This window comes from Phyllostomus discolor, chromosome 10, assembly GCF_004126475.2.
Source record: "Phyllostomus discolor isolate MPI-MPIP mPhyDis1 chromosome 10, mPhyDis1.pri.v3, whole genome shotgun sequence".
Taxonomy (NCBI): Eukaryota; Metazoa; Chordata; class Mammalia; order Chiroptera; family Phyllostomidae; genus Phyllostomus; species Phyllostomus discolor.
The window spans coordinates 74,289,794-74,305,316 of NC_040912.2; the positions used below are offsets into that span (position 1 = coordinate 74,289,794).

The 15,523-nt window shown below is 37.2% G+C and overlaps 1 protein-coding gene across 1 annotated transcript in view; it reads right to left on the reverse strand.

Moving 5' to 3' along the window:
* Positions 1–3,689: 3,689 nt before the first annotated feature.
* Positions 3,690–15,523, reverse strand: part of ZNF800 (zinc finger protein 800) — a 47,348-nt gene continuing 35,514 nt past the window's right edge. Inside the window, 1 exon segment of the mRNA XM_028525156.2 lies at positions 3,690–4,068. Coding sequence (XP_028380957.2) covers positions 3,879–4,068 — 190 coding nt within the window. The 3' untranslated portion in view covers positions 3,690–3,878.

A 15,523-nucleotide genomic window follows, 5' to 3' on the forward strand; every position in this document is an offset into this window, starting at 1 on the left:
ATATGTAAGAATTTAATATTTGATAAACATGGAATTTTCAAAACAGTGGAAGAGTTTTCAATAAATGATGTATCAGCTAAATAAATATTTAGAGTCTTAATCGCATCTATATCAAAAATAAATTTTATTTGGAGTAAAGATTTAAATCTAAAAAAATTTAAAGAAAACATAGACAAAGATTTATTTAACATTGAGATGGAGAAGGTGTTTTAAAACATATCACCAAAAAACAGAAATCATAAAAGATAAATTTATCTAAATGAAAAATGTAATATTTCTGTATATCAAAGACATCATGAATTAAATTGATACATATATGGCAAGGGGGAAATGTCTACAGCATACAGAATAAACAAATGGGTAGTGGTTGTAATATATAAAGAGCTCTTACAAATCAATAAAAAGTGAACTCCCAAAAGAAAAATTAGCAGATTGTTTGTTCATTCCTTCAACAGATATTTATTGTGCACCTAACATGTACCAATATTGTTCTAAGGGCTGGGAATACAAACTTGAAGAATCTAGACATCCAGACAAGGTCTCTTAACACACACACACACACACACACACAGAGTAAATAAACAAATAAATAAAGTTACAAATTGAGATAAGGAATCCAAGTAAAGAACTGAGATAGTAAATGGGAGGTCAGAGGCTACTTTCAATCAATGCTCTAGGCAGGCCTTTCTTAAGATGTTGTATTTAAACTGTTATCTAAAAGACAAGGTTGTGATGGGGAAGATGATAGCCAAGGAGAGAAGCTTAAGCAGAGATACAGCATTTACTAAGCCTGTGAGGTTCAGGAACCGTCTGGGCATGCTGGAGGAAGGAAGCAGTGTGGCTGCATCATGGGCAATAAACAAAGCAGCATATATGGGATTCAAGATATAGGGAAGGGTCAGATTACGCAGGACTCTATGAGCCACATAAGGAGTTCAAATTTTATCTTATGAGCAACACTTTACTCAATTCAATTTATGAGTAAGGTCATTGTTGCTACTCTATCAAGAAGTGGGTCTTGGGTCAAGGAGCAGGAGCAGAGGCCAGGAAAGACTGGCTGTCAGGTAAGAAAAAAATATTGATGAGGATTGAGTGACAACACAAAAATGGAAAGAAGAGAGACTAAAGATATATTTGAGCATAAAACAGATTGATTATGCTGGTCTACTTAATGTAGGAGAGGTCATGAAAAGTATCAAAGGTGACACCTAGGTTTCTAGCTTGAGCAAATGATTGGATGGTGGTGCTATTTACTGTTTAAGGAAAAAATGGGGGAAACAAGTTTGGGGTGAGAATGAGGAATTAAATTGTGGACATTTTAAGTTTGAGAGATCTGTATCATCCAAAGGAAGATATTGAGCAAGCAATTAGACATTTGAGTCTAGAACTTATAGAAAGGTTCAAAGTGGAGCAATTTTTAAACTCATTAGCCTAAATGCATACTTAAATCCACAAAAACTGGTAAGATCATCCTGGGAAAGAACAGAGAAAGAAGGGAGGGTCCCAAATGAAGGTGAGAAACCTCAACTTTTCAAATTTAGGCAGGAAATAGGTAGCTTAATGCTGAGGAGTGATCAGTGAAGGAAGAAAATCAGGAGAGAATCATGCTTTATATATGAAGACAAAACATTTGAAGAAGCAAAAACTAATCACGGTGAGGACAGGAAATACCCTTTTGGAGCAGGTAATATGGAAGTGACTGGTGACCTTAATAATGATATTTTCAGTGGTGGTGATGGGGAAATCACATTGTGGATAGAAGATTAGAAAATAAAAGCAATATATAAAGATAATTCCATAAAGAAATTTGATTATGAAAGCGAGCTGAGAAATATCACTGATGGAAGAGATGTACACAAGGGGGGATGCTTGGTTAAGATGGTGGACACTGGAGCATGTCTGCAATCTGATGAAAATGACTCACTCGAGACAGATTTATGATACAGAAGAAAGGGGATAACCTAAGGAGAAAAGTTCTTGAAAAGGCAAGGGAGGATGGGATCCAGAGCTGAAGAGGAGAAACTCATCTCTGAAACTTCCTCCACAGTCAAAGAAAGGATGAAGATGGTTACCAAGGTACCTGGAGTGGGGGCGGGGGTCTTGTGGTGAAAGATTTGGAAGTTTGAATGTAGTATCTTCTATTTCCCAAGTGAAATTTGAAGTAAACTGGGAGGAAGGGATCAGAAAATTTTGAGGAGAGATTAAAAAGTATAAATAGTAGTTTTAGAAGTGGGAAACTGACACTATAGTAGGAACAATTGCACCAATTTGAAGTTTGAGATAACAAATTCAAAGTAAAACTGGTTGGCTACATTGTGTGCTTTTCTAGAAGAAAATGCTTATCCCAGTCAGGCACATGGAAGGCAAGTGGTAAAGTTCATCCAGCATTGGGATTTTACAGGAAAGTAAATTGGAAAAAATTCAGGTTCAAGATTGCTGAAAGCATTGTATTTCAAGGAGGATGATTATAATGATGGACCATGGGATCTAGGCTAGAAAGAAAGGATGTGAATCCAAGAAGGGGCTGATACATAGTGGGAAAAATTAATGAATTAGCTGTCAGTGAACAAGGGATCCAAGATAGGACAATGGTGATCAGAGTGGAATGTCTGACAATGCGTTAGCTCAGGTCCCCCTAGAAGCAGACACCAAGACAGGGTTCAACTTATAAGAGTTTTATTGAGGGAACATCACACTGGGGTATAAAGGGAAGGAATCAGAAGGGAGGCCTTCCATACCATAATGCAAGTCTGACACCTATGAAAGGAGGCAGGGATAGGGCAAGAAGGGCCTTAGACTGCATGCAACACAGTTCTAAGAAAGTCTCAGCCAGGCTGCTGAGGAGTTGCCACGCCAAAGTTGTTCATTAGAGGAATTCAGCATTTCACACGAATGGACCATCACTAATACCCTCACTGTGCTCAGTCTTGCACTGGGAATAGGCTGATAGTCTGGGAGAAGCACACTTCAGTGCAAACCCAGAAGTGGGTTCCCTGGGGTGACAGTACAGAGGTGTGGGAGCAAGGACTGATTCCCAAGAAATGGTCACTGGAGATGAAGTTACAGTAGGGGACTGGATGTTGGAGTTCAAGTTCAATCACAGTAATGCATTACACAGCTCCAGATTGTGTCGATGGCCCCAGTCACTGGGGATTTGTGCACTATGAAAACAATCTTCTGGCAGACGGTGGAGGGGTGGGGGATAGTAACCTGTTGACAGGATTTGAGAGGGTAAAAACTAAAATGGGAGCTAGTCTTTGAAGAACTAATAATGAAAGGAACTGACTAGGTAGTTCATAAATTACGTGGAGGGAAAGAGGATGGTATTCACAGAGGTGTCCAACCTTTTGACGTCTCTGCGCCACACTGGAAGAAGAGTTGTTTTTGGCCACACATTAAATACATTGCAACATGTAATCACACACACACACAAAAATCTCATAAAGTTTTAAATTTACAATTTTGTGTTGGGCCACATTCACAGCCATCCTGAGCCTCATGAGGCCCGCGGGCCACAGGTTGGACATCTCTGGTCCAGGGGCAAGATTCTCAAAGACGTCAGGATTTTGGCAGGCAGCATGAGGATGTAATGCTCTGTGAGTAGCAACAACTGGCAAGAAAAACCATCCTCCCCACCCACCGGGCCCTAAGGCACATGGTCCTCCTGAGGGTCTGCGGGGGGAGTTCAGGGGTAAACCAGGTTCCACCAAAGCCAGGGGGTGAGGGGGTCTGTGAAATCCGCAGACACCGGGGAGCCCGCTGATGACAGAGGGTCTGGAGGGCGGGCGGGCATAGAGGCGAGTTGCGGTGAAGCGCTTGAGGTACTCCGAGCTGTGCACAGTGCTGGCGTCATCCCGCCGGTGGCCGGGAGGTGGCACTCATGGGGGTGCGGGCTTCCGTAGGCCCCGGGCGGCAAGCTGGCGCTCCCGAGCAGCACCCCCACGGAGCTTAGGGCGGCAGCTGGCGGCAGCCTGGCGCGTGGTGACGGCCGCAGCCACGGAAGGGCAGCGGCTCCCTGGGGCAGCCGAGCGCGGGGCGGCAGCGCTGCGGGGCGACGGCTTCCCGAGGCTTCGGCCGCGGGCGGCAGAGGTCCCCAGGGAGAAAGACAAAAATACGCCGGTTAGAAACAGGACTAGGTGCCGGCGCCTTCCAGCTCATCAAAAAGCTGCAAACCCGAACTCGCACAATGCCATTTCCACCCAACAGGTTGTCTGGCTGTCACTTTGACACAGGAGATAACTTGTGTTGACCAGAAGGAAACAGCATCCAATTGAAGTCACATACATGTTTTAGCAATTTAAGAAAATGTATCAAAACCCTTAAATTTTTAAGTATTCTTTGACGCAGAAATTCTAGTTTCAGAATTCTCCCTTAAATAATAAACATGAATGAATACAAAATTTTCATACAGGGTATTCAGTGAAATATCTATAATAGAAAAAAAATTAAATAAAAACTGGAAAGACCCCATAACCAATGATAAGGTATTCGTTCATTAGATTGTCTTTTTCTTATAATGAATACTGACCAGCTGTTAAAGTAATACTGAGAAATAATAATCATATGGGAAAGTATACCAAATGGAATAAAATCAGTTTTGTCCTCATTTGTAGTGTGTGTGTGTATATATACTTAAGTGTCTATACAACACACTACACATGTATAAAGTAATGGAGAAAAATACTCCAAAATATTAACTGGTTATCTCCAGGTGATGAGGATGCAAATAACCTTTATTTCCCAAATTGTATACAATATTTTATTTTTATGATAAAAATACAAGTTAATTTAATAAAAGGAATTTTACTACATTCTTATGTACCCACTCAAATTTTTTCCCAATTTAAAATAATTATTTTATATTGTGTAGCAAAGTGGTGGACATCAAAAGATTTTAAGAATTAATGGTCTACAGAAGTACTTTATCTTCCTCAAAGGTTCTAAATAAATCTCGATATTATAGAGTAGTTTATTCCTTAACCATCACACAGTTTATCAAAACCACTCCCTTTTGTGAGTTATACCTCATTTTATTCTATTAAACATTTCTACTCCAGGGGAAAAAAAAATGCTTTCCAGGCTTCTAACATCTAATTTGGTTTGTTATCTCCACAGACCTGTGAACACAAACTTTGCTAAAAACAGAGAAAAATACCGTATTTTAGAACAAATATTCTAAATACCAATGTTTTAACAATGTATTCAATAATTTTCTCTTTAACTTGAAAGATTTTTGTAGGAGCAAAACTAAAATATTACAATTAAACTGTAGTCTATACTTAACATATTGGTCTTCCAATCATAACAAATTAAAAAATTCTGGAAGTTATTAATATCTGGGGAGTCTGTTTTGCTAAACCTTATTCCAGGAAAATATAAGGATGAAAATAAAATTATACTGGTATAACATAGAGGCAGGGTTCCAGGGCTTTGTTACTAAATTGATGGGAGGTACATTATAAGTTCCAAGGATGTTTTAAGCTAAAGCGACCTCAGAGTTGTCAGGTTGATTGTACCTAATTGTGAGCAAACCTAAGCTTAGAATGTTGATTGGAATGTTACTTAAACCACACCGCCCTACAAGTTTCCTTCCCTCTGAAGGTACTGGATAAAAATTAACATGTATAAATGCATACTTTTAGTAAAAAAAAATCAGAAATAAAATTTACAAAGAGGACAAATCCAAGAGGCTAAAAGTTTGTTAATCAATTGCTCCTGAACAAAAAGGAAGTTGTATGAGCTTTTTATGAAGCATCATCTCTCCCAAAACCTTATCACCACATGATTTAACATAACAGGATTAAATGCAGATAAAATGGAAGAGCATCTATGTTTGGTGTTGTACAGTTCAACTTTTTATCCACACAGCGATTTCATTTTAATTCAGCATTTTTTGAGTGATGATTGTCTCAAATACTGCTCGTTTAAGAAGAAAAAAAAAAGAGATTCCTACCTTTGAGAAGCTCTATCTAGAACATTACCCTCAGAGTAAAGGAACTCAGACCCTGGGGCTAACTTGAATTCCTAAACCACCCCACCCACCACTCTGCAGTCCTTCCAAAGCTTTCCTTCCCACAATATTCTTCAGATGAGCTTTCTAATTTCTTGTCAATTCTTTGCTCAAATTCACCCTGAGCACCCCATTATCTCCACACTCGCTAAATTATTGGTTTTCAACTGTTCAGGGGAGTTAAAAACCAGTCTGAGATTCTGATTAAAGACATGGACTCTGTCCTCCAGAAATGTGCACAGAAATGCATATACCGTATACTTTATTTCACTGCCCAGGAAACTGATTTCCTGAACATAAGCAAAAAAAAAAAATTATTTAAAAAGGATTGTGCCTCCCTCACATCATTTTTTCATGAAAAAAATGGTTAATTCCTGGAAAAGATTAATTTAAAAATTCTAACTGCTTAGTAGTAAATTTCAATGAATTTTGGCTTATTGAGTTGAAACTATGATATGGCATTTGACACAGCAACAAATACATCATCTCTGATAATCAAGTGCAGCTTCTTTCTCCATGGCAACAAGTGCTGAAATCCTGGACTCACAGGTACATAGCACAAAAGCAGAATTCCATAGCATACTTTGTCATGTTATGGTAGCCTGTGTATTGGAACACTAACTTCCTCCAAGACTTTCAAGTTAAAGTCACATTATTTCCTCTATCTTCAAATTCAATTAAGACTTCTGGAGAGTCAGCAAATTTCTGTCTGGTAGAGAAAAACATATTCTGTTCCTTGGAATATTCATATTCTTGGCAATACCTCTTGGAAAGGTGGTGACAGCTGCTGATATGGAAAACAGGAAGGCACAATGATGTGTGGCTATCTGCTCATCAAGCAGGACCACCATGATGTATGCTTTAACATCATAGGTACAATCTGCCCTCAAAGTGCTATCATTTTTTCTCCCATTTGAATATTTATTAAAGAAAGAAAGACAGGAGAGAGAGAATTTAAAAGATGTTGATGCCCTGGTAAGTGTGGCTCAGTGGGTTGAGCTCTGGCCTGTGAACCAAAGGGCTGCTGGTTTGATTGCCAGTCTAGGACACATGTCTGGGTTGCAAGCCGGGTCTCCAGTAGGGGGCGTGCGAGAGGCTACCACACAATGCTGTTTCTGTCCCTCTCTTCCCCCTCCTCCCTTCTAAAAGTAAATGATTTTTTTTTAAAAAAGACACCCTTTCCAGTTTCCAAAAATCATCCCAAAATGGAATTCTTTGATGGCATCAGAGAGCACATGAAAACATGAAGCTCGATGCACTGAGAGGCACAATAGTTTCATCCAATCGTACACTGAACAGAAATGGCATAGCGCCCACTTCCGGAAGCACTGCCTCAATTATCTTTCACAGACTGTATTTAAGAACCTTGGAACCAAACGATTTGACTCTCCACACCCCCAACACACGCTATTATTCCCCAACCAATGTTTTTGTTTTTGGCATTTCACCGATCAAAAAAAGGTCTTCTCCTTTCTCTCATCTAGTCAAATGATGCCCATCCCTTGAGACCCAGACCAAAGCCATTCTGATATGCTTTCCCTTAGTACTTACTGCAGTCTGAAATGATTTACCCATTTTCTTAACTCCCACAATGTTTGCTATCCAAGCGTCTTCTCAGAGTGGTTCTGAGACCACCAGCTTCAAAAATACATCATGATCTGTAGTTTTACAAACACCAGAAAAAGCTGTGGCAATTTTCCCTGTTTTCACAAATCTATTTTGCCACTCTTAAAAGAGTAAGTCATCCCCGCACGCATGGAGAGGGGAAGGCCAACAAGGCTTACTGTTGCTGGAGTGACCGACTGACTCATCTCAATTGTTCCTTTCTGTACTCATTTTCACACAGAAAGTTTTGACAACTGTGTACTTGTCAGGTCTGTAATGTCATTGTTGATTGATGAATTCACCAACATTATATGTCCACCCCTGTGTTTTTCAATCATCGCCTCCCGATTCCATGGCCATCCTACTGTTCTAAGGCTTCAGATGCTATTTTCTAAATAGCATTACATTCCATGAGAAAAAATTTAGGCAGAGCCTGAAATGAAGTTAAGCATGATTAGATGGAAAGGACTACAACTGACATCATTCACTCAAGTAAGATACAAAGTTACACATACATTCTAGAGCTGAGCACTAACTTGAAGATCATCTCTTCTATTAGATTGACATTACAGATGGAGGAACTGTGGAAAAATGCAGTATTTTGAAGCAAATAAACTAACATTTTATAAAAATCTAAATCTCAAAAATAAAATAGTAGCTAAATCATGCAAAGCCAAAATTGTCCTAATTAGCCCACAGACTCAACATTAAGGATAAATTAAGGAGTTAAAAGAATTACAGAATAAAAAATGTAAAATATGTGATAGATCAGACATCTATAGAAAGGGCACAAAAGATTGTCTTTGACATTGTAAGTATCAAGACGACCTGAACTCAATACCAGTCACACTAATTAATATTTGTTATCATTTATTTATAGATATGCCAGGCATTAGGGTATTTTACATACATTAGCATGATTTTATTAACCTCTAATGGAAAAAAATGTGCTAAAGGAGATAGTCTATGGTAACTCTGTAAGAAAAGAAACCAAGAAAGAAGAAAGCAAAAACTGCCCATGTATCTGCACCTTGGTCCAGTAGAAAGGATGCTCTAAAAATTGAAAAATATCTGGTCCAAGTGGCAAGTACAGGGTGGGGCAAAGTAGGCCTACAGTTCTTTGTATAGAAAATAATACATAATTCATAAATAACTCACCAATAAACTCTGTTTAGCTTACTCACAACTATAAACCTACTTTTGCCCCACCCTGTATATTCCTGTGGGAAAGATGAATGTATCACACTATAAGAGCTGATATTGGTCAGAGAGCTGACTCAATGCTCATCTAACAACCTCATGATTATAATTAAGTTTTCCAAGCAGATTTGCCTACTGGGAGAAAATACATTGAACCACAGAGATGAGAAGCAAGTGTGCCTGATCCCTCTCATTGCAAATTTTAAAAACTAGCATTGCAGTAATTATACCCTATTATCTATGAGGCTAGTTAGTGTGACACAGTCTTCTCACACCCAGTCCCTTGCTAGATGAACCAATAATCAGGGCCAACCTTAGAACGTACTGGCCACATCAAAGTTACTTGTGAGGCCTGGCAGGGAGGCTAGCCTGCCCTCTCTGTCTTGCTCTTCATCATCTTCAAATTATAACACTATGTGATTTCAAACATGTACATGCACTCATGGACACACACATGCATACAAAAGAACCACTTAATTGGAAATGGAAATGATGAGAAAAGGAGGAACATAGTGTTTTTTCTCCATGCTCCAGAGCACCACCTTGTGAATTTAGAATTTAGTTTTTATAGAGGATAAGGCTGAGTGTGTATGTGGGCTTTTTTCAAAAGATTTATTTATTTATTTATTTTTAGAGAGGGGAAGGGACGGAGAAAGAGAGGGAAACATCAAGGTGAGGTTGCCTCTCACGTGCCCCTTGCTGGGGACATGGACTGCAACCCAGGCACGTGCCCTGACTGGGAATCGAACCAGCGACCCTTTGGTTTGCAACCCAGCACTCAGTCCATTGAGCCACACCAGCCAGGGCTGAATGTGTTTTTTAATGGCACAAATAAACAATTAAGCATTTGTTTAACTTTTAAAAGAATTAGTCACCAAAACAAAAAAGTTCAAGTAGAACTTGAACATAAAACATCAAAATAGTTCCCATGTCCACAAATATATACAATATACAATTACTCAATGTTTTTTTTTCCTGTTTTGGGTGTTTTCTCTGTCATTGTGTGCTGCTAACATCTCCATAGAAGAGAGACCTATAAATACAGCAAGGTCCTAACGTGACATCACAATTCCTGACAAGACTTGCAGTCACAATCTTACACTAAGAATTACAAAATCAGAATGCAATAAGAACCAATAGGACCTCATGTCAAGGGTTGAGGATAACACACACAAAACCTGCACTAATGTTATGTACCTCAAGAATACAATCTTACTTGTTCTACTAGATGAATTTTAACTATCATGATGGTATTACTAAAAAAATACTTTTAATCTGGTTAACTTTTTTCTAATCAATAATGGATTTATAATTAATACAATTTTCAAAGAGAATTACTCAGTAAATAATACACTGAGAAGTCCTGCCATCTTTAGGGAAAATGCTGGGTAACTGAATAACTTATTAGCCCCACTGTAAGTACTTAAATTCTATGAATGCCATCATGGAAATCTGGCATGGAACACTTTTTTTTTTTAATGATTTGTATTTTTCGGTACAGTTTCATTAAAAGATCTAAAATCAAGCAGTTCTTGCCCTGGCTGGTGTATGTAGCTCAGTGTATTGAGTGCCAGCCTGCAAACCAAAAGGTCACTGGTTCAATTCCAGTCAAGGCACATGCCTGGGATGCAGGCCAGGTCCCCAGTTAGGGATGGGCAAGAGGCAGCCAATCAATGTTTTTCTCACACACCCATGTTTCTCTCCCTTTCCTTCTCTCTCCCTCTCCCCTCTCCCTCCCCCTCTGAAAATAAATAAAAATCCTTTAAAAAATAAAATCATGCAGTTCCGATAAGTACCAATAACCTCTGAAAAATAAAAGCAAAAATTACATTAACAGGTAACTTGGCCAAAATAAACAAAGAATGATCGAAATGAAGGATATATTTCTGTAAGATACAGTAAAAAACTATTTCAAGAAACAAAAATTACTTGTTATTTTTTCATGTGAGAGTAGAGTTTTAAAATTTAGGAAATAAACATCGGTAGTTTGATATTTATAAAATCACTGCTTTTCACTGGCAGTGAGATTATAACTGTTTTGTACATACCACAGAGGTTTTTATGTAAGTCTAAAGATAAATGATTTCCCTGAAAACTTCACTTGCCATTTCTTTATCAAATGGAAAATAAAATATCCCAATAAGCCATTTTTGGTAACTAGCAGTGATTACTATATACATTTCACGTATGATTTCTTTAACTTCAACATTTATCATAAAATAAATCAATGACCACAATCTCTTTCTGGGAAGAAATGTGAAATACATCATATTGCACATGAAGTACTCAATGTGATATGCTAGAAACAAAGAACAATTTAACACTTTGTTCATTTCCATTAACAAAAACTGGATATCTGAATGATAGGCAATATAGTAAAAAAAAAAATGGAAAGTTCATGGACCAAGAAATAAAAATACCTGGGTTCTACAATTTTCAGACATAGTGTGAAAACATGATAAAAAGCAAGGTGCAGAAAAGTGTGTACAATATGCTGCATTTGTGTGAAGGGAAATATTTATGAGAGTATATATACATAAAGCAGCTCCTGAAAGCCCATGAAACTAGTGAGCTCTTGACTCTGGGGAAGAGAATGAGAGAAGTGGGAATGGAGCAGGACAAAGACTTACCTTTCACAGTACACCTCTATGTACTGTTTTTCTTACATATACATGTTATCACCTAATAAAGTAATCTTTAAGAGATAGATGGCCTCCACTCCTGACTTCCATTAACTACATGTGTGACCTTGTACAATCACTTACCTCAATTTTCTCCATTTTAAAATGAGGTTATATTAAATCTCTAAAGTCCCATCTACAATTCAACAGAATTATGGCTCAAGAGAAGGCATATACAAAATGCCACGTGGCTAAATAAAATAAGATTTACTTTGTGGTAACATACATTAACATGACATTATAATTATTTACATTACTGCCTGCTCTGTTCCCACCAGACTATAAAAACAACGTAATAAGCAAGAAAGTCTGGGAAGAAAATTCATATTTATGAATTTGATAATGTTTGTCACCTTTTTATTCTGTATCAGAAGTAAAAGTCTGAGGGGAGCCTAATGTATGGTGACAGAAGATGGTGTGAATTTATGTGGTGGACATAGTGCAATACACATCTATACCACAGAAATGCACATTTGAAACCTATATGATCCTATTAACCTATGTTGCCCCAATAAATTTAATTTTAATAAAAAAGTAAAAGTCTAGTTAATTTTTTTTATATATACAATTGCCTCTAAGATATAGACTTTCAAAACATGTTTTGATAAATGAGTAAATATTATTAAAGGCATATAAAGAGGTAGAATTTTTATGGTAGTTTAAAAATGAATCCTGAGATAGAAAAAAAGCTTAAAAATCACTCCTTTGTTCCCATAAAATTACCCCAAGAATCTCCTAACATCATCCATAATCTTCATAAACACAACATACTAACAGAACCACTGTAGCCAAAAGTAAAGCAATACAGAAAGTTTAGACCAGTAAAAGTAGGACACGAAGAGTGGAGAACAGAGAACGGGGACATGGGACTCCCTCATTCATAACCCTACATGCTATAGAGTAAAACTGTTAGTCTAGGGTCTCAAAGGGCTTTAAGCCTAATCATGGTGACACTGCAATTAAATAATAATGCAATAATAACAAAAGATGAAGATGAAAAATAAGTGTTGTTAGTTCTTCAGAAGAAGAGGTCACCGTGGGTTGGGGCTATGAATACAAATTCACAGAAGAAATAGGACTTCAAAATCTTTGTGATCAGCAAAGTGACAGTGACAGCATGGACAAAATAAAGTGAGCAAGGGGAGTCAGTTCTGGTAGTAGGCTGATAAATTAGTTTTTGTCATAGATGAATTTTAAATAGTAACTTAGCAAAAATGCCAGAAATATTTTTCAAATACTGGGTTGCCAAATATTCTTCATAGAATATATTACAAAGGAGCAATGACAGGCTGGTAATATATCGAAAGTCACTGAACAAGCTTAAATACAAGATCAGTATGCATCTAGATGTAACTTTTAATAGGGCAGAACCTTGAAGTATGAGAAAAGTAGACATATAGGATATTTGGCAACCCTCTTCCAGTATTTTCTTACAAGTACCTCGTATTATTTCCTATCACAACCTTCATTCTCAGGAGTCACCTCCACCCCAAAATACACAAAACCAGGATACCAAGAGGTGCCTGTTTTACTTTTCCATTGAATTGAGCCTGGTTAATGAAATCCAGTGCTATGGGTTTCACTGAATTTTAAAAAAATGTCAGAACAGAACAAAGTAAAACAAAAAAACTACCCTCAATCTCTCAGTGGTCTAGTGATCCTGTAAAGATAAGGAATAATATCTAACCACTTAACTTCTGGAAAAATATGCAATATAAGTTAAAGGTATTCATTATCTCATATTAAAAAGTGTTTGTGTGTGCAACCCATTAATACAAGTGTGTGTTTTATTGGTAACACACTGAAATCTGTAAAATGTTGGCACAGTATGAAAAAGAATATCAATAAATATAAAGAAAGTTATTAAGTAAATGAAGTCCTCAATGCAGAAAGTATATATTCTAAAAATATATTCCACTGTTCATTTATGTTACAAGTCTTTGCCTAACTGATATTACCTTTATTCAATAGCCTCTTAATGATTTACTGAAGAAAGAATGGATGTACAGCCCTGATTGGTGTGGCTCAGTGGGTTGAGTGTCATCTCACAAACTGAAAGGTCACCAGTTCAATTCCCAGTCAGGGCACTTGCCTGGGTTGCAGGCCAGGTCCCCAGCTGGGGGCATGTGAGAGGCAACTGATGAATGTTTCTCTCATACATCAATGTTTATCTTCCTCTTTCTCCTGCCTTTCCCCTCCCTCTAAAAATAAATTAAAAATAAAATCTTAAAAAATAAAAAAAATGGGTATATAGAGGCCTGCCAGGAAAAAAAAATCAATGTTAAAAAACAAATTTATTTTAAAAAGGTTTGAAACAGGTATTAAAGTTTGATGATTTAAAATGATTCTGTGCTATATAATGTGCCTTGTGTTATTTTGACATGGACCTGAGGTTTATGTTAATGCCGTATTATTGATAAATTTAAAATTTGAGAAATAAGAAAAGGAAACCATTTTCAAATAATTAGAGCAGAAAACTTTAAAGGATTTTCCTCATTTTACTACAGACTATAAGATTATAATAAATGTTCTTTTAATGACTACCCTCTTCTTGTTCAAGTCTGTCACCATTTCTATTATTGACTTCCACTTTTAAGGGTCATATCTTATCCATAAAATTTACTCTATTAAAATTTGAAAAAGTCTCCTTGGATTACTTTCCCTTCAAAAGCAGATTTTAAGTTAATCAAAAGTTGTATAGCTCAAATGGTATACAGACCTATGCTTTCAGTACTAAATCATTGATTTGTGAACCAAACAGGGCTCACTTCTTAAAAGTCATTTTGCATACCTTCCAAAATACTCCTTGACCTGGGCAGGGTAAATAGGCTGCTTTATTTCAGTTCTGGGGTTGACAAAAATCTCCACTCAAATTCTAGTGGCTATCTAGATGACAAGATCTAAAGTTTTACTCTTAGGTTCTCTCTTCAAAAAGGAGGTGAAAAGAAAATGATTCCACTTCTGGGAATTTATCCAAAGAAACCCAAAACACTAATTCAAGAGACTGTATGCACCCCTATGTTCACTACAGCATTATTTACAAGAGCAAATATCTGGAAGTAGCCCAAGTGTCCATCAGTGATCAAATGGATAAAAATACCATGGTATATTTACACAATGGAATACTACGTAGCCACAAAAAGGAAATCTTACCCTTTGTGACAACATAGATGAACCTTGAGAGTATTACGCTAAGAAAAATAAGCCAGTCAAAGAAAGACAAGTGCCATATGATTTCATTCATAAGTGGAAGCTAATGAACAAAATGAACAAGCAAGCTAAATAGGCAGACTCACAGAATATGCTGACACTTTTGGGGGTGGGGGCAGGGGGGAGGTTGGAGGAGTAGAGGGATTAAGCAAAAAAGAGAGAGAGAAAAAACTGAGGAACATGGGGAACAGTATGGTGATTGCCAGAGGGAGTGGGCAGGGAGAAGTGATAAAACAGAGTATGGGGGGGTAAGTGGTGATGGAAGGCGACTTAACTTGAGGTGATGAACACTGTACAGTGTTTGAACAGATGATGTGTTGTGGAATCGTGTTCCTGAAATCGGTATAATTTTGTTACCTAGTGTCACCTCAACAAATTCAATAAAAAGAAAAAAAGAAATTGGGAGAAACCAGTGAGGGTCACAGGAACATATATGACAATGCAGGACTTAGTTTTTATTAACTGCTATTTTAAATATGCACTAGTCCAAAAAGTGCAGTTTGGCAAAGTACAATTAATATATTCAATCATTTGTTCAATGTTTACTATCACATTTTTTTCCTGTAGAATCTGGCTATGGATACTAAATTACTTAAATTTATTGTATGTATTACGTAAGATTCTACTAGTTTTCCCGCATGTCTTCCTCTTACTTTTCAGAAATAGTTTCTGCTGTGGTCAAAGGCATAGGGACTAAATCACAAACAATTTCTGGACAGCGTGAAGCTTTAGGAATCAACAAATCTTGTTCAGTCCAAGAATACTAATAGATTGTTTTATATTTGAAAATAAGATATTTCCTTTTTAAAGAAATAAT